A 26,911-nucleotide genomic window follows, 5' to 3' on the forward strand; every position below is an offset into this window, starting at 1 on the left:
GTTGGTGTCCGAGTGGATCGAGGTCACGATAGCTCAAATGGTAGAGCAGCGGCGTATCTAGCCGAAGATCGTGGGTTCGAATCCCGCTCGTGCCATTGACTTTTTTATCTCAACCAAAAAACATTAATTGGTCAATCGGACCACGAAATTATTGAATATAAAAATTATATTGATTAAGTATGACTTTTAGTAAAAATTTTAATTGGAAAAGGTATAAAGCTAAATAAGGAAATATATACATGTATAGACATACACATACATAAGTGCAAGTTAAATAATTTATACGAAAAACATGTTGTATATATATAAAAATATTTATATATATATATATATATAAAGTGGAAGGTTTATGGGCCGACAAACAGCTGAGGTCATCGCCGGCCCTCCGCATGTATTCCTTCTCTTTCCTGTCTTTCTCGCGTATTTTGTACTGAACTGCAGCCATTTGAGCATCTCGATCTGGTTACTGACTCTCTCACATGTAAAAATAATGAAAGATAATTTAGCTTAAATTATACATAAATATGTGCCTGTTGTAATGCCCTAAAATTATCAATTTATTATTTATTTGTATTATTATAAATATATTTATTATAATAAATTAAAATATTTACCAAAATAGATTGTGTACGGTTCAAGCTTGTAAAAAATAGTTATATTTCTCTAGTTTTTATAATAATTTTAAAACTGCAATTTTAGTTGTTACAAACACATGAGAAAATAAATGTTAAAAATCTATGTTAAACATAAAACAAGTGATGTAGCTGAGGATACTCTCTCACACAGGGCCAAACTTTTGTATCCGGATTTAATGATATAATGATATCAATTAGTGTGGATTGTTTAGTTTGAAACGTAAAAGGGACAGTTTAATTTTTTATCGGATGGATTGGATTTTATAATTTTAAAAAAATTACGTAAAATATTCCATGTTATTTTATCTTGTTCTAGTTAAAATATCCATCCTTGATTTTTTATATAATTTATTATTTTTTATTATTTTCTCTTGCAACGTCCTCTGGCAGACGAATTTTATCCATTTCTATAAACTTTTTTTTTAATAAATAAAAGTATCAATGTAAAATAGGACATTATTGAAAGCATGTATTATAAAAGACAAAAAACAACTGTGGGCTTAGTATTCAACCTTGCCGTATCCATCAATCAAACTTCACAGATTTAATTTTTAATTTTCAATTTCTTGAAACATCAAAATTTAGAAAGGGAGTACATTTTTTATGGCAGTTAGTATGAAAGAATAAATTGAAAAATTTGTGAAGAACGCAATAGGACATTTTCTGCTGGCCCTAGACTTTCAATTTTATAGGATTCCTTTTCAATTTTCTTTATTGGATAACAAAAGGCTATTTATATTTAAGTAAAAATTTAGTTTTTGTTTGATTTTATACAATTTTGTTGTTATAAATTTGCCATTATTATTATTATTATTTTTTGGCTGGGCATTCGGACGAGCGGCATAGAATCAATCAATCAACACTGTCGAGCTGCGGGGGAAGAAACGTAGCGGAGGTTATTCGCATAGAACCTGTGTTGTATTTTCCGATCGTCCAACTTCGTCTCTAGAGGCGGATAAGAGGCCATCCCCAGGGTGCGACATTTGCCGTTGCGGTTAAGAGGTGCCGCCGGCGCAGAGGTGCGTTCCGTTGAGCCCGGCTCGGATCCGCGAAGTCGCGTCTAAGCCGCCGACCTCCTCCAGGGCAAAATGCCGATCTCTTTGAATGTCATCGACGACCCGACGACACCAGGTTCGTTCGATTTTCCACAATCGTCCTAACGCTTTTCGCCTTTCGACCTGCCCCCCTCCCCCTTCGCAAAGAAAATAGCGAAGCGCTACGGGCCAATTTGAGATCTCGGTACGTCCGAACTGAGCGCAGCGAAAATATGTGGAGGCGTTATGCCAAATGCGTCTGATTTTTATATCCAGTAGTTTAAAATAATTTTACTACTATTATTTCCCAAGGAAAATATGCAAATTAATTTATTTTTGTTCATTCAATTTACTGTAATATGGGAAAAAATAAAAGTAAACAAATTTTTTTTCTAAATTATTTTTTATATAATTTATGTTAAATATTGTAAGCTTTTCCATTGGAAATAAATTTAAAAAATTCATTTTGTGCTGGAATTATTGTGTAAATTTTATTTAAACCGCTCAAAAATGAATAGGAATATGCCAATTTTGTAGTATTTACTTTCCCTAGCTTTTTTATTTTATTTTTATTGTAAATTGCATTAAAAATTATTGTTTTTTACTGAAGGAAATTAAGGGATTTGAAAAAAAAATAACCAAATAAATTGTTTTAATGCCATAATTTTGTTTATTGGACATAATATTTTTTTTAAAAACAATTATTACTGTGTATAATGTTCTCTACGAGCTGAAACCTCTGTGCACCTGCTAGGCATACTGTTAATAAGGTTGTCACTAATAATTTCATAAGGAATTCCACTCCATAGATGTTGCAAAGTTGCACTCAATTGTTGCGGGTCAACTGGCTGCAGATGGTGATGGAATTTCTTTGCAACGCGTCAGACATGTGCTCAAGGGATTGAGGTCTGGAGACAAGGGCAAAGGGTAGATGGGAAATTCCCAGGTTTTCTAAACATTGATGAACAACTAGGCCTGTATGAGGTCTGCCATTGTCATCCAAAAATCGAACATCCCTGCCAATGAGGTCCCTGGTTTGAGGGATGTATTCCTCGATAATTTCTTGGACATGAGGTTGCCTTCAACAATATGGAGTCTAGTTCATCCTCCATTGTAATTCCCAGCCCAGACCATTACCACCATTTTTCAAACTGCTTGAAGCGAGCATGAACTGGGGCACTGTATGCGTCCCCAGTTCTCGGTAAGCTGCATACCTACTATGTTCGCGAACTAGTTGAGGTGATCCTGTAACCACTTTAAGTGGAGACGAGGCTGCGAACACGGTTGCTCCGCAAGAGATCCGCAGTTTCGACCCGAACACGGAAGGAACATGTCCGAGGTAGTCGCTAGTGCAGTATGTTCAACCACTATTTGGCTGAAGATTATAGAAGGCCCCGTTGTTTTTGGCAAGCAAAACGTAAAACAAGAGCTAACCATGACTCCTGTTGAACCTAACATTGCAAGAATTAAGCAGTCACTACAAGAATTTTTTGCGAATGGCTTCCTCCACTTTAGATCTAAAGTTGGTAGCACTGGCCATCCAAAAAACAAAACGTTTCGAGATTATACATGATGTATATGTACACACTATATAATGTTCCTTGCTGACATCCATGAACCTACTGTGCTCCCCTTTGAGTTAGCCCAAAAACCAACAGACATTGGAATGCTCTCGAATGTTATGTTGTCACTAAAGAGGGATCTGGTTCGTGAGCATAGTAGGTACGCAGATGTAGACTCTTTGGCACCTGCTATCACTATACAGACAGAAATGCAACTCATCAGTAAACATTCCAATTGTTCTCTTCTAAGCACTCTGCACCATCTTCTCTTAAGTTGGTGGTGGTGGGCTGTCTCAAAGAGTCATACGATCTGAGGCCAACTTCCCACAAATAATTACGAATCTTTTGTGTTGATAAAGGCCTTGCCAAAACATCTTGTATTTGCTTAGGATCTAGCGGGCACTATGGAAAGGGTCATGCAGCATGGCAATATTTCTGTAATCCCTTAGTGTTATAATGTGCTGAGATCCATCCATTCCAATTGGTACTTCCAGTCTTTCGGAATTAGGCTAAAGCCTGGGAGACCATTCTCTGAGTTAAGGCAACTGCCTCTGCGACATCCACCTGCCGGTGACCTCGATGACTCATTCTAACAACAATATTGTGAACATCTGGTTCAAGATGATATCTTTCTATGGCTAAAGAGGGAGGGGGGCTGCGGTAGCCGAGTGGTTAAGGTGTCAGACTCTTGGCTAGTAGATCCCGCGGTTGTGGGTTCGATCCCCACTATCGCCTCTGGACTTTTTCTAACGCCTAAGATGATAGGCCGTGACCGGTGGCTGCAATTGAAAGAAATTGACACAGTATTCATCAATGGAAGGAGCAGGATCAGATCTCAGCGACCCTGAATTTGGTCCCAACCCCCTTCAAAAATGAGTTTCTTCGATGGAAGAACACTGGCACACCGGGGGCTCAAGTTCATATTTGTGTTGCGAGCCCTCCCCCAAAATATGGAGCCAGGGATAAAGTTCAATAAGCTGTACAGCTGCAGTGCTCAGGAGGGAACTCCTCCAGATCCTGGTATCCATTGGGAAGGAAATTTAAAAAAAAAAAAAAAAAAAAAATGAAATACAACTGGTTTAAATTGGAGAAAAGACAAGAAAGGTGTTTGTTTACAAAGTGAGTTATCTTCGTGTTTACTATTCTTAAGTAAATCCATTATTAAAAAATTATTAATATAAAAAATCCGTTATTAAATGAGGATTGACCAATTTTTTGTTTTTGGTGTTTATTTTCTATTTTATCCAACTAACAAGAATATATTGGTTAATTTTATTAAAATTAATAGAATAAGTATAAATTTCAAATATCTGTATTCATTTTTGAGCAGTTTAAAATATACAGTGCATCAAAAAATTATTCATACATTTGATTTTTGGAAATTTTTCTTTGATTTTATTTTATAATTAAAACTACACTGAAAGACAAATTTAACGCACCACTCAATTTATTTAGTTTAAAATTAAATCCATTATCTTTCCACATTAGTTACAGGTAATTAGAATCTATCATGGTCAAAATAAACAGTATATAATGCTTCGTTTACTTTATTTATTTATTTTTGTACTGTTTAATTCCATTTGCTCAAAAAATAACATTGGGCCCTTCCAGTCAGCTCTTGTTTCTTTACTCTAGCATACTTTGATGTGGAAAGACTGGAAGCTAATGAAATGGTTTCCTCGTAAATTAAACATAAATTAACTCATAAATTAAATATTGCTTTATATCTGAACTGATTGGTTTCATCTTGTTGAACCCTGATGAGTTCTTGACATATTTGACCATTATTCCCAGAAGAAAACTTTTTCAAACTTTTTTTGGGCAGTGCGCTTATTTATTTTTTCATTATTGAACACAGTGTAAGTTTTATGATGATATTTTGAAACTCAAGGGGCTACAAAAATAATTAGAATTATCAAGCGGAAAGAAAAAAATTGTTAAGAGTTCATATGCATTTTTCAAATTATAAATTAAATTGTACATATATAAAACATAGTAATAATAAAGAAAAAGTGAAAATATACATAATAACTGTAAAATTGAATATTGTTCCCATTATTAAAAAAATCGTGAAGTGGTTTTTGTTTCAATGTGGCTTGGTGTCCTTTGTTTAAATAATTTTCTGAAGTGACCTTTGTTGATAACACATTGACAAAACACCAACCACAGAACATAACAAACTAGAGAAAATTCGAAGAAACTTTGGGCTGTCAGGAAGTAAACAATATGTGGAAATTTAGAGGAATATAACAAAAAAAGTGCAAATTGGAAATGGGAATTGGCTCCAGTTCATTTAATAGCATACTTTACTCCCCCTGTTAGGAAAAATATTTCATATAACCGAGTGTATCAAAATGCACAGATTTTTTTTTGGAAATTCGAATTATCAAGACTGTAAGTTTCGAATTCTCAAGACTGTATTCCTGTGTAAATAGAAATGATGACCATAATGAACATATATTTTTATGAAACAATACATTACATTTAGTACATAATTACAAATTGGAGTGACAGTGACAGAGCCACTTTAACTACAACCAGAAAGTCAAGAAAAAGTTTTAAAATGCCATTCATTTAGCTAGAAGAATTCACAAAATAGATTTTGAGGGCCCAACTAAATTAATAAATAAATGAATAAATTTAAATAATTAAAAAGATTATGTACATTTACGGATCAGAAATTATAGAAATATCACAGCACTTAATGTTGTATCACAAATGTCATAAAAATCACAACTCAGTCTCGAAGCAGAATGTTCTTTGCACCGGTACTTCCAGTGCTTATTAAGGTCATAGGCTTCTATTTCTGTGCGTAGGGCATTTCTCCTAGCTGCACATCTGAAGAAGCATAGTGTTTTTGACTTCACCTCCTTGGCAATGGTCTTCATTTTGGTCATCTCGTGGACATGCTTAATCCTGGTCCATCTTGGACAGGGTGTGAAACCTCAAAAACTTATTTTGGATCACTTGTAACATGCTGAGGGTTGTCCGTCAATCGATGCTCCAAGCAGGACTTGCATACAGAAAGCATGGGCTCAACAATGCTGCTTTAGAAAGCACTCGTCATAGAGACCCATGCTAGTAGAGGAAACAGCGGCCTGATCAGTTTTTCCGCGGTCTGTTCTATCTGTCACATACCTGGTTAGGCTGCTATTGATTGTTAAGCCCAGATATTTTACACAGCCTGACCAGGGAATGCTATTTCCTGCTGCCACAGCATGATTGATTACTGCAGGTCTTTTGGTGAAGAGGATGGCTTCTGTTTTGACAAAGTTAATTTTAAGTCGATGTTTAAGAGTTCCCTCCTGAGTACTGCAGCTGAGCTGTACAGCTTATTGTACTTTATCCCTGGCTCCATATTTTGGGGGAGGGCTCAAAACACAAATATGAACTTGAGCCCCCGGTGTGCCAGTGTTCTTCCATCGAAGAAACTCATTTTTGAAGGGGGTTGGGACCAAATTCAGGGTTGCTGAGATCTGATCCTGCTCCTTTCATTGATGAGTGCCGTGTCAATTTCTTTTCAATTGTGGCCACCGGTCCCTTTAGGAGTGAGAAAAAGCTCAGAGGTGACGGTGGAGTTCGAACCCATGACCGTGGGATCTACTAGCCGAGAGTCTGACGCCTTAACCACTCGGCTACCGCAGCCCCCCCACACATTTTTTTACTACATTATCACAGTAAATTCCACATAAATTTCTACAGTAATACATTGCTCTACGCGTGAGATTTAACTGGTATAGCAAAAAATGAATTTTGTCTGCTTCCATGTCGTACATGCTGCAGTTTATTCTAGACTGACTTTTGGAATCAACTACTCCTTTCTTTAGGATCGCTTTCAGTAGGGCTTTTTCCACCTTAGAGCTAACAGGCGGCTAGCAGGTAATAACGGATCACCTTTATAAGGATAAAAGGTTGAAATATTAAAAAATCAAAAAATTTATACACGCACTCAATATATTATTATTACGGATGAATGACTTTAATTAAATGTTTACAGTGAAGGATGAACACTTCCTCCTCCCAGACAATCACAGTGTTGTCGCTGAAAGTGTCGGAAGCGGGCACCACAGTGAAACATCGTCCCAACGTCCCAAAATGGATGTAGTCTGTGTTATCGACTTCACACAGACAGACGACAGCCTGGCACAAAGAAAGAAGTGCTTTGAAGAAGTGAAACAGGCCTGTTCTTCTGTCAATGCTGTTTTACAACATATTCAAGTGGGTATATATTTTTTTTTATTTTCCTTTACAAATCAGCTAATTTTGATCTATAGTTTCAAAAATTGGACTTTGGCGAGACAAATGTGTTGACTGCGTTGTACAATGCAGATGTTGCTATAGTCGATTTGTCAGTACAAGAACACCAAAGAGCACTTTTTTACCACCTGGGAGTGAGAGAAAGCTTTAAAATGAAAGAGAACATTTTATTGTTTAATGATATAGACACTGAAGCTACTATCCGGTTGAAGGTGAATATAATTTATACCATTATAAAATAATGTTATTAACAACAAATTACTTTTCAAGCTCACATGTGCCGCTTATACTTTACTATGTTATCGAGTTTCTGAAAACGGTGCCTGTGTGTGCACGAATCCAGGAGGTCAAAGAAAAACAGACGACTCTTTGCCCGAAGTTCCACGCATATCTTTAGCGATCAAACTGACAAAACTCCTCCAGGACGTAGAGGTTCAATCAAAGTAAAAAATTAAAATTCTCTGGACATTTTTGTTTGTTTTTTGCGCATTGTAATAATAACTGTTATTCCAGGGTGCATATAAAAGAAAAATTTCTTGCTGACTTGAAGAAAACGAGAGAAACGCTCACTGGGGCTCAACTTTCAGTTGCACTTAAAAATATGAGAAAGAGATTGGACGATCCGAGGGTACTGTCTGCAGAAGTAGTTTATGCTATGTTGATATCATTCCGGGATATCCAGGTATTTTATTATAAATTGATCATTTTCACAGGAAAAGAAAAATTTATTTAAAATGGAATTAATGATATAATAATACCAAATTATTGTTGGTTTCGATACCTCAAAATCAGAACGTACTACAATAATTCCGTATTACTGTTTATAGTAGGTGATTCCCCTTTTTTTGCAAACAAAAGAGGATCACCAGCTGGTAACAAGATCGTCTACCCCAATTTAATTTTCAAAATTTAAAAAAAAAATAAAATAAAATAAAAACAGAATGGATATAAAGTTTTGAATTCATGAACTCGTTTATTCAAAAATTCACTAATTTCGTGGTCCGAGTGACCAATTAATATATTACAATTAATTAAGGTTTTTAGTTGAGGTAAAAAAGTCAATGGCACGAGCGGGATTTGACCCCACGATCTTCGGCTTGATACGCCGCTGCTCTACCACTTGAACTATCGTGACCTCGATCCACTCGGACACCAACTTCCCATCTCAACCACACCCTTTGAATTTTCCCTCCTTTTTTCCATTTTTCGAATGTCGTGTAATCGGGTTGGATTCTTGACGACAAATGAAATGGCCACAGAGAGCTTTAGTGAAGATGATTAATGATTAACAATGAAGTATACTTCACTAAAGCTCTCTGTGGCCATTTCATTTGTCGTCAAGAATCCAACCCGATTACACGACATTTGAATATTGGCAAAAAGGAGGGAAAATTCAAAGGGTGTGGTTGAGATGGGAAGTTGGTGTCCGAGTGGATCGAGGTGACGATAAATCAAGTGGTAGAGCAGCGGCGTATCAAGCCGAAGATCGTAGGTTCAAATCCCGCTCGTGCCATTGACTTTTTTATCTCAACTAAAAACCTTAATTAATTGTAATTTATTCAAAAAGAAAAATAATTAACATTGATAGTTTGGCCCTTACAAACTCAATTGAACCAAATCGAAACAATAACGAAATTTTACACAAAAAACAATTTTAAAAAAATTGTCTCACCTTAATTAAACAGAAATTGCAAACAGATCAGACTCCTTTACGTTTAGCTGTCCGTTAGTCGATAATTATTTAGAAATCGTGAGATGCGGTCTGGTGTGATATACGTTTCAGAAAAACATTTTCTTTATCGTGCCAACGTTTCGATCTTTATTGAGATCATCTTCAAGGTTCAAAATGTTTGTTTTCTGTGTAAGTGTGCCATTCTTGGCACTTTGAGCCCTGAAGATGATCTCAATAAAGATCGAAACGTTGGCACAATAAAGAAAATTTTTTCTGAAACCTACATCACACCAGACCGCATCTCACGATTTCTGAAGAATTAACTATTACATGTTTTAATTTACTTCTGATAATTCTCTAAATATTGCCAAGGCAAAAAAAGCTAATTGGCAATGATAATTGTAATGTTTACTGCTGCTATCGTTACAATTTGAAGTATTTGCTAATAAAAAATTGTTTAAGAAGATGATCTCAATAAAGATCAAAACGTTGGCACGATAAAGAAAATGTTTTTCTGAAAACTACATCACACCAGACCGCATCTCACGATTTCTGAATAATTTTTTAAACAAAATACTATTACAATTTAGAAAGGTAAATATATGATGGCATCCAGTGTGCAGGTTTTACGAGAGATTTAATTTCGCATTATATTTAAAATTGTAAAAATGGGTGTTGGTGGGCGCAACAGTTAAGGCGTTGACCTGGCGCTCTCACTGTAAAGGAAAGGTCCCAGGTTTGAATCCATTCGAACCGGACATACAAATGGGCTTTTTTTCAAAAACACCGGCACCCCGAGGGTTCATGTAACTTTGCAGTTGAAATACCCTCATAAAAAAATAAAAATAAAGAAGAAAAAAATCAAAATTATATTTTTCAGTTTTATGCAAACATACATTTATTACTGTTGTTATTGTTTGTTATGATTTTTTTCAGGACTATGATGCCATGGTTCAGTTGGTAGAGGATCTACAAACCATACCAAACAGAAATGAATACAACCAAACTCCTGTCCTTAGGTATTTGTATCCATTTGCTTTAAACAGGAAAGTAATTTTGTCCCTTTTTAAATAATTATTTTTTTTAATTATAAAAAGATTATTTTAATTTTAAAAATTAACAGGAGAAACAAAGAAGGCGACAGAGAAAAAGCTTTGCAAGTAATAGAGAAAGCGCTTACAAAGAAAGAAAACCACATACCGGATATGGTCTGCCTTTGTGGGCGAATCTACAAAGACAAGTTTGTCGAGTCGATCTATGAGGATAAATCAAGCCTCACGAGTGCGATTCACTGGTACAGAAAAGGGTTCGAAGTCCAGCCGAATGAGTATGCCGGTATTAACCTAGCGACGCTTTTGGTAATAGACGGGCACGAATTTTCAAAATCTGAAGAGTTGCAGCACATCGGTAATTATTTGTATAATGACGCATGCATTTTAATAATTTTTTTTATTCTTTTGATTTTGTTTTTAGGTATGGTTCTCAATCATTTGATTGGTAAAAAAGGCAGTTTATCGTCTTTGAAGGACTACTGGGATGTCGCAACGTTTTTTGAAATAAGCGTTCTCGCTGAGGACTACACGAAAGCAGTTCAGGCCGCAGAGTGCATGTTTAAATTGAAACCTCCTGATTGGTAAATTATCCCTCTTATACTCGCCTATACAATAAAACAACTTCACAATGGATGAATAAAAGAAACACTTAGTGAATTAGTTAGTTAATCGAATGTTCACAGGTACCTCAAGTCGACAATTGGTAACATAAAACTCATAAATAGATTTCGTAAAAAAATGGATGAGTCAGAAGCCTCTCCAGAACAGAAAATATTTTTCTTTTGGATGGAGTATTTTGTCGAAGCTTTGAATTCTGAGTTAAAAGATATTATCCGCTTCCCGGTGTGTATAAACTCTATATATTCTGACAATGTTGGGAACTAACCAGCTGCATGAAACCAAACGCTGGGGTCATCATAACACTGACAAACCAATCTAATCAGCTTTTGGGACATCAGCATTGCTTTTTTTTATCAGTTACCTTAGAGAAAAAAAATTAACCCATTAAATTTAAATTCTCCAAATATATAGTGCCACCTTAACCTTTTCGGGACTGATTTTAAGATTCTAAAACACATTACCTTGTTCCGTTGAAAATTTGACTGAAAAAAGGGGAGAAATTGCTCCAATCTGATGAAGAGTTTTGGAAAAAAGTGTATCAAAAGTTGATAAAACACATTTTTATATTCAGATTAATTATACACGGTTTTTCAAGAAGAAAAATTTGTGAATTCGAACCTACGATCTTCGGTCACTATTTTGATGTTCTAGTTCTAACTAGTTGAGCTGCTGCGATTTTCATAGTCCACAAACTTCTCATTTTGATTTTCAATTTTATTCAAATTGTACTTTCTGTTGGATTACAAAGACGTATGTCCGTTACATGGCCCAAGTCACGGTTATGCAGCGTTTTAACATCTATGATAGTCTTCAGCAGTTTAGGGCCACAGGTAGTCTCCATTAAGGAGAAGATAGTGAGGACATTATTTAAAAGCTTCCTTGATATAACACCAAATGGTCTGTAATGCAAGGGTGAGCTGTAAAATAGTCATCAGAAGGCTTTGTGAGAATAGCCTGGTCTCTATAGATGTCTTGCATCTGGTTTCAACTACTGGTGAGGCATCGATAGATAGGCGACTATTCGCAAATCATTATCTTAAGCAATAGAGAGGGGCAGATCAATGGGGGTTTGATTTATGGCATTAAAACTGCACTAAGGTACGTTGTTTCCTGTATACTCGGTCATCCTTAAAAGGACAATGAGGATCCACACCTAGCCTTCAGGTTTTATTGGACGTTTTAATTCTCAAGATGCGAGCTGACGACAGAAGTGCCACAGCATTGGTGTAGAGGCAGCTCAGCCCCGAAGAGCCTAGACAACCTCGCTCCACGCTTGCCCATTCCAAGTGGTCGGGTCTGCATTAAGCATCGAACCGTATGCCATGCACAAAGGGCTACCTAAGCCAAAATACATCAGCTTGGTCTCCCGCACACCTCCCTAGATAGAAAAGGCCACTCTATCTCCCAGAGTATTGGGGCTTCTTTAGCATCGAAACTACCGGATCTGCTTCGGCCGTGGTTTCGTTTAAAGTGGAATTGCTACCCCCCCCCCCCCTAGAGGAGACTGCCTACGCTAAAAGCCACTAATCGCACTTAACCATGCAAAGCATACTCAAATAGGAGCAACCAATTCACTACCCATTTCCATCCACCACTCATGCGAGGGACTCCGTCAGAGCGACTTCAACGCTACACGCTTCGGTCTGATCCATCGTATCCCGTGAGGCCGGGTGAATAATGATGGTCATACACAAGTTTCATGCGAAGGTCACAAATAGAAGACAGCCTCTTCTCCAGGTACCCGCCAGGGGTGTCACCACGGCCAACTATGAGTCCATTCCCAGTGTAACAGGGGCTGAACTTTGGAACATTTCTGTTACCCTGTAGTACATATAGTTATGAACCTACCCCTGTCTACGCAAACAGGATCTGGTACCCTAACCCACGTGTGCCTCTATTAAAGCATCCACTGCTCCATGCCGACCCGAGGCCGACATGAGTACAGCTTGTGCTTTAAACAGGTGTACACCATTATTACTACACCATTTTGCGCTCGGAAACCGACCTTGTAGACAAGGGTTGGGAGGGGGTCACATGAAACAATAAAGGAACCTGGCGTGAGAAAGGGACGTGGATGAGGACACGAGGTACACCTTTCTTGGGCCCCGATCCTTAACCACATTGTACTAAGGTTCACTAAGATACATTGAGAAAGCATCTCTAGAAGCTCTGGTGGCTCTCCCATTTACTCCATTTATTGGAAAAACTTCATGTTAATGCACGATAATGCTCGACCTCCATCCAGTATGCCAAAAATTTGCCAGTATGTTCTCCTGATATGCATTCCACAGAACATTCAGGGGACGGTTTAGACATTGATCGCCTCCAATAACGTTGAACAGCTTCGAACTGCTCTTGCTGAAGAATGGGATTCTGTTTTACAAGACGAAATCCAGTCTCTTATTTACTTGATGCCTAGGAGACAAGACCTCTGAGACCAAAGAAGGGTATTATATGTTACGTACTAAGAGTAAAACTAGATATTAAATTTTTTAGTAAATTGGTAAATTTTAATCTATCACTAATAATTTTCTGATATTTTGGTGAATTTTCTTTTACCATCTTAATTAAATATTCTCGATTAAAACTCATAAATTTCTGATTCCTTTCATTAAAATAAATAATAAATTGTAATTAATATAATGATTTTTTCTTTTGTTTTAAAATCTTTGAGTGTTTATGTGAATAATAAATAGATACATAAATAAGGGCAGCAAAAACAAAAATATATTCTAAAAATTACTTTGAACATAAATGATAGAAAACTGAAACTGACGGCATGGGAAGGACAGGGGTGAGAAGTAGGCAAAAGGACATTCCCAATGAGACTAAGATATTGTGGCCAAATGGCTTTCAAGAAAAATAAAGTGTTATATTTTTGCGAAAATTCAAGAGAAAGGCCAGATTATGTACAGATGGGGGAGAAAAGAGTGTTTTGCTGATGATGAGTATGGGAAGGAAGGGCGTGGGAGGTCTCGTCTATTTTTTATTAAGGTGTCTGCTATACATTGGATACAACCTCAGCCCAATATATGCCATGATGTCCAGCTCTTAATATGAAAAAAAAAAAACTTGCGTCCTTGGGAGCATATAAGCTTGAACGAAAAAAATCATCACTGGGCCTGTGGAGCCTCAAAGCCCGAATGAGTTACGAGTCCCGAAAAGGTTAAAATTTTTTGATGTTATTTAAATTTGCCATGTCTTCAAGGCAGTGGATTAAATGTTTGTCGCTAATTCATGGATAAATGTGGGCAGATTCGGATTTAATTATGGCTTATTTCCACAAAATCGTGCAAATAAATTTGTTAATGTTTGGTCTTATTGTGTAGTTGAAAATTTATGGTTTATTCATCAGGAAATATATGTACTGTTTTGGGAGAACATGCATGAAATTAGTGTTTGGGAGTTATTTATCGTTCTCGTGCAATGTTTTTTTACTAGGTATATTTTGTTCATATGACTTTATAATATTCAAGTATTGAACAATTCATTGTATATTTTATTAATGTATAAAAAACCTGCAGTGAAAAAATGCTGATTGAATCAAAAATTATAATAGGATGAGTAAAAAAAAATTAATTAATTAATTAAAATGTTTTTAAATGGTTTTAGGCTTGTACGTTGCTCATTCTGTCTTTTAATGTTATTTGTTGTTAATATCATTTTTATATTTTACTATATTGGATAAACATCTATATTTTAACTTTAAGGAGAGACTAGGGATATGGGGTCACCGATTTTAATGACGCTATTTTTTGTGATGTATAAACCTGTGTCTGGGCGTTCTAACAAATGGGTCCTAGGAGCCACGATAATTAAATTCAGGATTGTATTAAATGATATATTTAAAAAGTTAAAAAACCAAAAGATTCCATTTGAGTACTCCTAAATGGCTGTTGGTGGCCTAACAGTTAAGGCGTTAACATGGTGACTCTTCATTGTAAGGCAGGTCAAGCGTCCTTTAAAGAAATTTTTACATCAAACAAAAAAATAGACATTTTTGAGCTGGGTTATCATGTGGGAATTGAACCAACGATCAGGGGGTTTACGAGCCAAGAGTCACTTGGACCATACAGCCACCACGATCCATTATGTATGGTGTACCTCTGAAAAATTCATACATCTTATGGATTTTATGCTATTTCCACAAATTTGACAACCCTGGAAAGCTGCATCTCTCCACTTTGCATCCAACAATGTTTAGTTTTTATGTCATTAAATGTGAGAAAAGAATGAAATCTACAAAAACTCCTCAAATGTTTTATTTTAAATTTTTGGTTCTGATTTATTTATGGTCAGTTTGTCATTATGTTTGGTTTATTGGCTTCTAAATCTCAGTAAATAAAAATAATGATAACTGAAATAAAAATAATAATAAGAATAATTAAAAACTTAATTTGGCTTTTCTTGGCTCCCGGACATGCAGAGACCTAGATAGCCTAGGTACCCCAAAAGCGTACTGAATAAAGAAATATTTATGGCATGCATGGAATACTTATTTTTTCTCCTCCAACTATTTAAATAAAAAATAAAAAAAATAGAACACATCGGACAAATTTTGGCTTCTCAGTCATTATTAGTTAATATTTTTCTTTCTTGTAAACCAGTCCCAGCTCTGAAGAAACTGAGGTAGACCAAAATGATCAAATATGTCTAAACTACAATTTCATTACCTCTCAGACCTGAAACGGGAAATTTCAAAATAAATTTAATTGTAACCCATTGAAACAAATTTTTTACTCATCCTAATAATCTTGAGTTAATAGACAAAAGGGTAATTAAAAAAAACTATATATAGATTTTTAATCCTGTGAACTTTAAACCTTATCTTTCAAGGCACTGGTTTATCAGTTTATTAGTTCTATCTTTTAACCCAACTAAAACTGTGAAGTATAAATAATTATTTTTTTCAAAAGACAGTTTTGTCTAAGAATTTATTGTTTTTAATTAATTTAGAGAAGTTGTATTGATTACACTTGTAATTAAGAAAAGTTAAATAATCTCAAATTCTAAAATTAGTAATTAGTAATTGTAAATTAAAAAAAAAGCAAAACAAAAGTTTTATACATTTATAAAGCCTTTAATATTAAAATGGCAAGAAATCATTATAAACGAAATATCAATTTAAATGAGTGGGGAGTGATCAGACAGAAATATGATCATGGTTGGTTCTCTTATGCTTATTCATCTGTTGTAAATGAGATAAGTGTGATAATGCTTCATCGACAGCATTCTAATTTGCTTTTTCAATTAAGTTAAAACTAATAATTTGTTTATGTCAGATAACATTTTGTTTTGGCTTGAGGTGGTGGTAAAATGAACTGTTATATTTCATTGTGTATGTTTTTTCTGTAGGTTTTGGTACTTGAGCCTACCAAAATTTTCATGCCCAGTTATGTGACTGTGAACTCAGGGGCTGATGAAAAATCCATTTCAATATTCAACCTTTGCCTTAAAGAACTGAAAGGCACTTGTAAACAGGTGCACGAATGGGTTTTCACTGCTAATATGATTAGAAGCCTCAGGTTTGTTAAAAAAAAAATCCAAGTTAAATTGTTTTCAATTGTAAATTAACTTTTTAGTTTATATAAGAGGGATGAAAGAAGCCTGTTCCTCTATGTCCATCAGAATTCAGATGATTTTCAGATTTATTTCTCATCACCGATGCAGCGACAACGGTTCTACGAGTTGGTACTCGATATGACTGCTGATCAAGAAGGAATAGTAATGGACCTCGATGCAGATATTTCTTCAGAACAAATCAAAGTAGTTCAATTTTTTAAACTTAAAATTTACTTTAAAATTTTTATTTTATTTACTCTAATTTTTTTTTATAGTTTGAATATGAATATGATCAAAATAATAAGAGGATTATTTTGGGAAAAGGGACATACGGAACTGTCTACCAAGCTAGAGATATGACTACCCAAGTCCGAATAGCTATTAAGGAAATTCCAGAAGAGAAAATAGGGTATGTAAAAAAATTGTTAAACGTTTCCTCCGAATGTAGTTCAAAATGGAAAATGAAATTGTTTTTAGTGATGTGCAACCACTACAGGAAGAAATCAAGCTACACTCGCAGCTAAGACATCGCAATATTGTACAATATCTCGGCTCGGTGTCAGAGAACAATTATTTCAAAATTATAATGGAACAAGTTCCAGGAGGTAAATTTTTTTTAATCTAACAAAACAGATAAATACATAAATTGACATATACCATTTAAAATATTACAAATAAATAAATTTAATAAGTTAATCAAATCACTATAAAATAATTACACTGCTTTATTAGCAACAGACTCTTTCGTAGAGAAGTAGTTCAATTTTTTACACATCTCTTTTTATTAAGATTAATATATTTTTATTTTATTTACTCTTTATTTATTATAATTAATTAAGGGTTTTAGTTGAGATAAAAAAAAGTCAATGGCACAAGCGGGATTCGAACCCACGATCTTCGGCTTGATATGCCGCTGCTCAACCACTTGAGCTATCGTGACCTCGATCCACTCGGACACCAACTTCCCATCTCAACCGCACCTTTTGAATTTTCCCTCCTTTTTGCCATTTTTCAAATGTCGTGTAATCGGATTGGACTAAAGCTCTCCAGCTGACCATTTCATTTGTCGTCGAGAATCCAATCTGATTACACGACATTCGAAAAATGGGAAAAAAGGAGGGAAAATTCAAAAGGTGCGGTTGTGATGGGAAGTTGGTGTCTGAGTGGATCTTGGTCACGATAGCTCAAGTGGTAGAGCAGCGGCGTATCAAGCAGAAGATTGTGGGTTCGAATCCCACTTGTGCTATTGACTTTTTTATCTCAACTAAAAACCTCAATTAATTATAATATATTAATTGGTCAAGCAGACCACGAAATTTGTGAATTTGAATCTTTATTTATTAATTTTTTTAAATTTTTTATTATTATTTTAGTATGAATATGAATATAATCAAAATCATAAGAGGATTATTTTGGGTAAAGGGACATACATTATAATACATTATTCAGGGGTTAAATGAATGAATTAAGAGGACAACACAGACTATGGAAAAAAGTGTTAATAAACAAATTCATCAATATTATTAAATTGTGTATTAAATTTGGATTTCAGGAAGTCTCTCAGCTCTTTTGAGAAAGAAGTGGGGCCCATTGAAAGGAAATGAGTCAACAATTGTGTTTTACACTAGACAAATTTTGGAAGGTTTGAAATACCTCCATGACCAAAAAATTGTCCACAGAGACATAAAAGGTAGTAGTAACTTTCCTATGCGTTTTAATTTTAATTTTTAAACGTCTTGATATTTAAGGCGACAATGTTTTGGTGAATACATACAGCGGTGTAGTGAAAATATCAGATTTTGGAACGTCGAAGCGTCTTGCTGCCATGTGCCCAGATACGAAAACATTTGCCGGTACTTTACAATATATGGCACCTGAAGTTATAGACAAAGGGCAGAGGGGTTACGGTGCTCCGGTATGCTTTTTTGATGTCTAAAAACATAGTTTTTGTAATAAATAATGAGTATGTTTTTTAGGCTGATATTTGGTCTCTTGGCTGCACAATTGTTGAAATGGCTACGGGGAAGCCACCTTTTATCGAACTCGGCTCCCCCCAGGCTGCTCTTTTCAAAGTCGGATATTATAAAATCCATCCAGTTCTTCCGGAAGAGCTGTCAGACAAGGCGAAAAATTTCATCAAACGGTGTTTTGATCCTGATCCGAGCAAACGGGCCACAGCTTCAGAGCTTCTTGAAGATCCCTTTCTCTCAGAGTAAGTAGCTTTTTGTAAAAATATTTATTAAATGTGTTGACTAATATTAAATAAATTTCAGCAAAAAGAAAATGTCAAGAGGTCTTGTGCAACCTCAAGAGCTCAATAGAAGTGTCTCAGTGCCTGCGGAAAGGTTCAATAAAGTCCACCAACAAACAAGCTCTTACTGCAATTCTGTGTCTTCAACTTATAACAATAACAGCGTAGTTCAGAAAGTGCCGAACACTGACGAGGTGTAAGTAGAATCTTTTATAAAATTTAGATTATAATATAAGTCTTGGCTTTGGATTTTAATTAAAACATCAAACTGGTTATGAGTGTTTGACTAATAATATTACTGTTATTACAATGGATTCGGTTCATATAGTTTTATTTGTACAATGTCAGAATCATCAAAAATGAAATAATGAACACTAATTTTTTTAAATTCACTAATTTCATGGTCCGCTTGACCAATTAATATATTACAATTAATTAAGGTTTTTAGTTGAGATAAAAGTCAATGGCACGAGCGGGATTCGAACCCACGATCTTCGGCTAGATACGCTGCTGCTCTACCACTTGAGCTATCGTGACCTTGATCCAAACGACATTTTTTTTTTTTTTGGTCTTGAACTAGTGTACATCTAGCCATCTACATTCATTGCTTGATGCTACCGGCCCCCGCCGAGCCAGCACGGCCCCCAAGACCGGCCAGGAAGGACACCTGGGCTCTCCATTTGTAATGGGGAGATCCTCAACATAACAGACTGTTCCCGATGGTGGTGGATAAAAACCTTACATGTTAAAGCTACCCTTGGAAAAGTCCAACACCATCACCCAGTCCGGAGCGTAACGCGCCCTGAGAGCGCAGAGATGTCCCCCAATGGTCCCCAGCTGAACCGTCCCCGCGCGGCCCCCCTCCCGGATGCCAACATGCCTCAAGGATGGTTATATATCTTAAATATCTATGTTATCAGTGATGAATTTGTATATGGTATCTAGTATTTCAATCAAGTTCGTATAGTTTAGAATTAAGTTTACCGAAGTGGGGAGTGGGATTTTATATTTCTTGAGCGCTTTAAAAATATGTTCTCTTCCGGTAGTCTTCAGTGGGCATCCCAGTATGATGTGGTTTGCATCCGCCCTTGAGGTATCGTCGCACGAGCATTTGCTTGTTTGTGTAATTCCTATCTTATGCAGGTGTGAAGGGAATCTATTGTGGTTGAACCTCAGTCTACATATAGTGGTAAAGAATTTTCTATTTCTTTTAACATTTGAAAACCACGGTTTAGACTGGATGTTTGGTTGGGAGGCAGAGTACCAGATGCCTTTGCTTTTGGATGATTGTTCGTACTCGCATTGCCATTTCTTGCGTAATAAGACCTTATTATGCGATACAATGTCCCCGGCTGAGATCTCTTTGATGTTGTTTCCCGATAGAGCAGCTGCTTTTGCCAATGCATCAACCCGCTGGTTAAATCGGTTGTTGTTATGGCCTTTGACCCAGAGAAGATGAATAGCTATACCACTTCCGCAGGCCAACAAAATGTTTTTGATCTCTACGATAATAGGATCTTCAGGAGTATCCGTTTTCTTCTGGGCCGTAAGAACACTAAGGCTGTCCGAACAAATTATGGTCTTGGCTGGTTTTGTCTGTTTAATGTATTTGACAGCTTCCCTTATGGCTATAGCTCCAGCGGAGAAGATCGTACACAGAGGTGGGAGTTTAAACTGCCTGGAATAGTCATTATTTATATTAAGTATTGCAGCCCCTACCCCATACTGGGATTTTGAGCCATCTGTATAGACTACCATAGCCAGCGGGCTTTTATCATTCTCAAAACAGACCTTAATGTAGTCTTGTTCACCTTTCAATTCCTGTAGGCATGTTATAACCTTAGGTGCGAAGAGAGGAATAAGCCAGTGGAGTTTTGTCTTTGACGAGCGGATGATTTTTCCCAGAGAGATGCTTTTCATTTTCATATGAGTTTCAAGTAGAGGTGGCGTGACTCTAGGGGGTTTGTGAGGATCACTAAGGGCAGTGACCGCCATAACTACAGTCTGGTCCCATAACTACAGGATGGTTTGGATCGTGCATTTGAGTAGCTAGGAATTTTGTTGTTAGTAAAACGACATTTGAAAAATGGCAAAAAGGAGGGAAAATTGAAAAGGTGGGGTTGAGATGGGAAGTGGTGTCCGAGTGGATCGAGGTCACGATAGCTCAAGTGGTAGAGCAGTGGCATATCTAGCCAAAGATCGGGGTTCGAATCCCGCCCGTGCCATTGACTTTTATCTCAACTAACAACCTTAATTAATTGTAACTAATTTTTTTTTACCTTCACTTTAGCCAGTGCATAAATTTAATTAAATTTTTATTGAAAAATGAATCTCAAAAAATCATCCAGATAACTAATACCTGGATAGCATAGTTAATTTATTTTCGCTATTATTTAAAACTATAAATACTGGTGGATTTTTCATTGTAATTTTTTTTTGTGACATTGACCTGCTATAAATGTATGGTGGTTTCTGAAACATTAACAAGATCGTTGTGAAATTAACCTTTTATAAAAATTGTTCTGCCTTAAAAGTTGTATCACCGATTTGGTGTTTTTGTTAGGCTGGTCTTAAATTAATCGTTTGTTGTTGAGCTTGTTTGTTATTGTGATTTAACAGTGTTTCCACCCAGTCCCATCCAGCCAAGAACAAAAGCTCGTCCTTGCTGGCGCCCATCGTTATGCCCACAAGAGGACATTCAATGAACAGGTCAGTTGCTTGATTGGTATCAGTGGGATATGTGACTTTCAAAAAAAATTTAAAAAATATTTTTTAAATTTAAATATCGACATTATTTTTTAATTAATTAATTTGAATTGGTTACATATTTTGTTTAGCATCAATACTCCTGAGATTGAAGAAATGCCTGTAATAACGAGAAGAAGCAGTTATGTCGGTGTCATGTCGCCTGAGGTTGAAGGAGGCCCAAAAGCTCCTATGGAACAGGACGGGTTTTATCTCTTAAAGAAAGACAACCAGAGGAGAAAGACTTTATCTGAAGTGTTGACTGAAGACGATGCCAGCATATGTGATGCGATGATGGAAAGGATTAAGAAGGAACTGACTGATACTACAATCGATGAAGTATGTTATATCATGTACATTAAGATTTTTTTATATTTTTATAACATCGTTTTTTCAGGCACATTTGGAGTCGCTAGTGGCCATGGTTAGGGATTATATTGCAAACCAGGATAAAACCGTGATGGAAAATGCTATAAATAAATTGAAAGCTGAATTTAACAATGACACGGTCTCGTTGGACCACTTACAGTTGGCACTTTATTTTTTTCAAGATGCTGTAAGTATTGTTCGGCTTGTTAAACAAAATGCGTAAAGTACAAACCGTAATTTATGTACAGGTAATAAACGCACTGCGTCTGAGGAAAATAAAACCCCATTGGATGTTTGCATTAGACAGCCTTTTGCGAACTGCTGTACAAACTGCGAATTCATTTTTGTCTCCTGGTATGTATAATTTTTATTCTATAAAGAGTTCTAATTGACTTTTAAATTTAATAATTTGTTGGATTTGTGATGAGTGGTCAAGAATGAGGTAGTTCGGAAACGTTTTTCTAAACTACCTAATTCTTTACCGTTTCTCACAAATCCAACAAATTATTAAACAACCGGACACTAAAAAAACACATTTAAATTATTAAACAACTGGACACTAAAAAAACACATATAAATTATTAAACAACCGGACACTAAAAAATTTTTCAATTTAACAAAATTCTAACAATATCCATATTAAATTAAAAATATTACAAATCTATTGATGAAAAAGCTGATGGAGATAAAAGATAAAAGCCTAAAAAAAGATAAAAGATAAGCCTAAAGATAAAAGCTGATATAATATGTAAGGTATAATATATTTACTTGTAAAATAAGAATATAGCATTTTTTAATAATTCAATTTTATTCCTCTTGTGTTTTCAAGTATTGTTTATTTAGTCCTTATACTCAACTGAACACTGAAAAGTGATGTCAGGTGTTTTTATTTGTCAGTTTCATTTGAAATCTTGCATTCGAAGTAGGTGTTTTGCCAATTTAAAATAATTTATTTTTCTCATTTAATATTTTTTATTTGTTTAATTTTTGTTAGCACAAAGGTAAAATTAAATTGCAGCTTAGACTGCTAGGAAATTTGTGTTATTTGGTAACGAAGGTTTAGGAGAAAGCACCGTCTGTAAGAGGTTTGTTCGGTTCAGAAGCTGAAATATTCATTTGGCTGGATATTCTGTTTGCCCTTTATCCATTGTTGATGACCAAATCAAAGCTTTTATCACAAATATCCCACACTCAACCACATGAGACATCGCATGCACTCTCATGTTAAGAGAAAGAAGCGTTTCGATTTGAGAGTAGTTGATTTTTTATTCTATTTATTAATTTGTTCCCATTTTTGATTACTGATTTTAACATGCTTCAATTACAAATAATTACACATTAATATTATTTTACAATTTACATTTATTTACTTTATTATTTATTGAGTGTCTCATTTTTTAAATGTATTATTATTATTGATTGGACTTTTACCCCAAAGGGTTGTCGCTCCCTGATGTGCTGACCTTAGTGTCTATACATCAAGGAGTTCACCACTCAATTATGTGGCTGGGTTACTAGTATCGCCCTTAAGCCAAATGCTCAGGAGGTCGTTACTTCCCTACCAACAGGGTTAGATTCCAACGGGGGCTATTGACAGCTAGGTCATTTTAGCCCCAAACGCATCTAAACTATAATCTAGCCTAATACTACTTAAATAGTATAAATCAGTTACACAAATAAATACATTCATGCATTGCACTTATTCAGTCCTCTTCTGATATTATCACTTCACCCAATCCGCCTTAGTTAAAATTACACACCACAATGGGCCTTCAAAAATTCACCATACTAATCGATTCCATCAATCTTCTCCAAACTTGAAACCTTTTCCTTTTCCAATAATGCGATGGTTCCACTCTTTCCATACCTGCCATTTCCAAGCAGTGACTTTTCCTAATGGCCACACTTCCTTACCTTATCTCAAGGCTGTAGCATTTCCCCTCTTGTGTTGAACATTTACATCATTGATCACAACTCCATTCAGCTCTGCGATTGCCACCGCTATGCCGATGCTTCCATTCCTCTGAAATTCATTCCCCCTTAACACTGATTCATCCGTGAAAATTATATAATTTTTAGGTAGCATCGTGTTTATATCTGCCCAAAATAATTTATCTGCAACGTATGTAGGGTATTCTGAATAGTCCCTTAAGTACTGTTTTACGATATTCTAGCTGCAGAATAGGATGAAGCTTATTTTTGTATACTGAAGATATGTCTGGGGATAAGTGAGAAAAGCATTTACAGAGTTGGGCAAATTCCAATCTCAAATTTGATTAACGATTAATTTAATCAATCTCAAATTTGATAATTAACGATTAATCACTAATCTTAATCAAATTTGATTGATTAAATTAATCGTTAATTGTTTATCAAATTTGAGATTGATTAAATTAATTTATCAAATTTGAGATTGATTAAATTAATCGTTATCAAATTTGAGATTGATTAAATTAATCGTTAATTATCAAATTTGAGATTGATTAAATTAATCGTTAATTGTTTATCAAATTTGAGATTGATTAAATTAATCGTTAATTATCAAATTTGAGATTGATTAAATTAATCGTTAATTGTTTATCAAATTTGAGATTGATTAAATTAATCGTTTATCAAATTTGAGATTGATTAAATTAATCGTTTATCAAATTTCAGATTGATTAAATTAATCGTTAATTGTTTATCAAATTTGAGATTGATTAAATTAACCGTTAATAATTTATCAAATTTGAGATTGATTAAATTGATCATTTATCAAATTTGAGATTGTTTAAATTAATCGTTAATCAAATTTGAGATTGATTTAAATTAATCGTTAATTGTTTATCAAATTTGAGATTGGTTAAATTAATTGTTAATCATTTATCAAATTTGAGATTGATTAAATTAATCGTTAATCAAGTTTGAGACTGATTAAATTAATCGTTAATTGTTTATTAAAGTTGAGATTGATTAAATTAATCGTTAATTGTTTATCAAATTTGAGATTGATTAAGTTAATCGTTTATCAAATTTGAGCTTGATTTAACTAACGATTAATCAATAACATTTAATCATAAATCATTAGTGCATTAGGGTTTTATCAGATCCTTTTGTATTAGCTATGGCCTGAAAATAATGAATCTGTAGTCTTGCAACTTTCATTTTGGTTTTTATCTAAAATGAAAAATTAATGATCTTGGACTGAATACACCAAAATTTACAGTTAGAAGTTCAAGGATTGGCTTGAAATCCGAAGAAGGCTTGTATTGTAATATGAATAATATTTAGTCGTGCATTGTATGACGAATAAAGTATTATTCCATGATTATAATCAAAACATACGTCAAATCAGAATCCTTACTCTCCGCTAAACATTATTCCTTAGTATTATTATTATTATTAAAATACCAAATTATTAATGTTTTATCTAGAAAAACGATTTATATTTAATCATGTTTAATGATTAACTATACAGATCGTAAATATTTAACGAATGTATCTAACCTTTATGTGGCAAATGTTGCACTTTTTTGTTGTCTAAAATTATATGGGTAAAAGCGCGGTGCAGCATCATTATGTAAAAAATTATGTTGAAAGACAATTGAATTAATCAATAAATTAATTATTTAATCTGATTAACAATTAATTTAATCATTAAGTGCATGTTCAAATAATAAATAATTGGATTAATCATTAATTGAAAGTTTGATTAACAATTAACTTTTTAATCATAATAGTTTGACAATTAATTAATTGTGAATAAATAAAAAAAATAAAATAAATAAAAAATTAATCGATTACGCCCAACTCTGAGCATTTTTTATGGGGGGGGGATATTCTTTTTGTATTTTTCAATTAGAATCAATTCAGCAAGTAACACAATTCTACTCGGCAAAAAACTGCGTACTGCAAGTTTGTTAGTTTTGTTAGGAGTGAGTTTGGTTATTCTGAAGTTTATGTGAGGTAACATAATTTCTGCTGACAAGACAATTGTTTTGAATTTTTAGAGGGAGCCTTGGGCGAACACGACATATTCTATGAACACGTCGGTCAAGGTGTACGAACTGGGTCTGTAAATTCCAATTCGACTGTCAACTCGCAGCATACTAGCTTAAGCTACCATTCTCCCAAACATCTCCTCAGGGGACAACTCAGTTCCCTAAAAGCTGAAAATGCAAAGTATTACATTATTTTTTTTAAATTATGTACTAAAGGAAGAATATAAATTAAACTTGGTTTGCAGATTAATGCAAGAATCTTTTGAGGCACAGTCGAATATGTACAACTTGCTCAAACAGATGTTAGACCAACAGAAAATGTTTGTAGATGTTATGAAAGGCGTTATTGAGAGCACATCGGTATTAACGACAGCTGTCACTAACTTGGCAAAAGATAGGTTTGTTGTTTTAGTTGATTAATTATGTTTTCTTTATTGAACTGGCATTTTGTTTTTTAGGATGGATAGAGGATCAGGTAGTTCTAATGGCATGGAACTGCCAGAGATTAGTATTACTGAATGCCAGGTGGACAATAAACTGGTTGAATGGCTCAACTCGCTTAAACTCGATGATGAATCTATACAAAAGGTAAACCAATAATTATATTTTATTTAATGTTAAACTAATGAAATATTTATTTAAAGTTTATTCATGAACAATATACAATGGATGATCTACTCCAGTATTTAAGCAGAGAAGACCTGAGGAGAATGAATCTCCGGTGAGATTGTCTTTATATAATTTTTCTATTGTCATCTGAAATTTGTATATTATTTCTTCACGTACGTTTTATTTGTGCAGAGGAGGTGTTGAATTGAAAGTATGGAAGGCGATTATGGCTTGGAGGAGGGAACACAGGCCTATAAACCAAAATAGAAAACCGTCAGTTGAGAAGTCAATAATCGTCAACAGTATATCAAACCATCACCAGTTATGACTATTGGCCGCCCTATTCAGTTTTTACTTCTTATTTGTTATTCTGGTACATTGAATCGACTGAGTTTTATTTGTATCTTAGTTTCATGTTATCTTAGAAATGTTAATGTTTCATGTTCTACAAGCTTTAAACAATTTGTATAATGGGTTGTTGTATATATTGATGTAAATAGGCGGTTATGCTCTAATCTAACATGTAAATAAAAATATTGTTTGTAATATTTAATTTTAAAAA

General features: G+C 34.8%; 1 protein-coding gene across 3 annotated transcripts; it reads left to right on the forward strand.

The window, feature by feature from the left end:
* The first annotated feature begins 1,448 nt into the window (after positions 1-1,448).
* LOC106669469 (mitogen-activated protein kinase kinase kinase 15) lies at positions 1,449-26,911 on the forward strand. 3 transcript variants are annotated; one of them, XM_024229444.1, is made up of 26 exons: positions 1,449-1,766; positions 7,229-7,449; positions 7,506-7,700; positions 7,759-7,931; positions 8,002-8,170; positions 10,097-10,206; positions 10,284-10,567; positions 10,634-10,793; positions 10,896-11,055; positions 16,189-16,358; positions 16,416-16,599; positions 16,671-16,804; positions 16,873-17,000; positions 17,948-18,085; positions 18,144-18,310; positions 18,372-18,607; positions 18,669-18,842; positions 21,266-21,355; positions 21,484-21,730; positions 21,789-21,947; positions 22,009-22,114; positions 25,750-25,921; positions 25,986-26,138; positions 26,199-26,328; positions 26,385-26,461; positions 26,542-26,911. In XM_024229444.1, exons 1-26 carry the CDS (start codon positions 1,724-1,726, stop codon positions 26,675-26,677), a joined length of 4,116 nt encoding a protein of 1,371 aa, XP_024085212.1. In that variant the 5' UTR covers positions 1,449-1,723; the 3' UTR covers positions 26,678-26,911. The 3 variants fall into 3 exon arrangements, with proteins under 3 accessions (XP_024085212.1, XP_024085213.1, XP_024085214.1); XM_024229445.1 differs by having other exon boundaries at positions 10,097-10,179; XM_024229446.1 differs by lacking the exon at positions 21,266-21,355.

Source organism: Cimex lectularius, unplaced genomic scaffold (assembly GCF_000648675.2).
Source record: "Cimex lectularius strain Harlan isolate CLEC.00 unplaced genomic scaffold, Clec_2.1 scaffold304, whole genome shotgun sequence".
Classification (NCBI taxonomy): Eukaryota; Metazoa; Arthropoda; class Insecta; order Hemiptera; family Cimicidae; genus Cimex; species Cimex lectularius.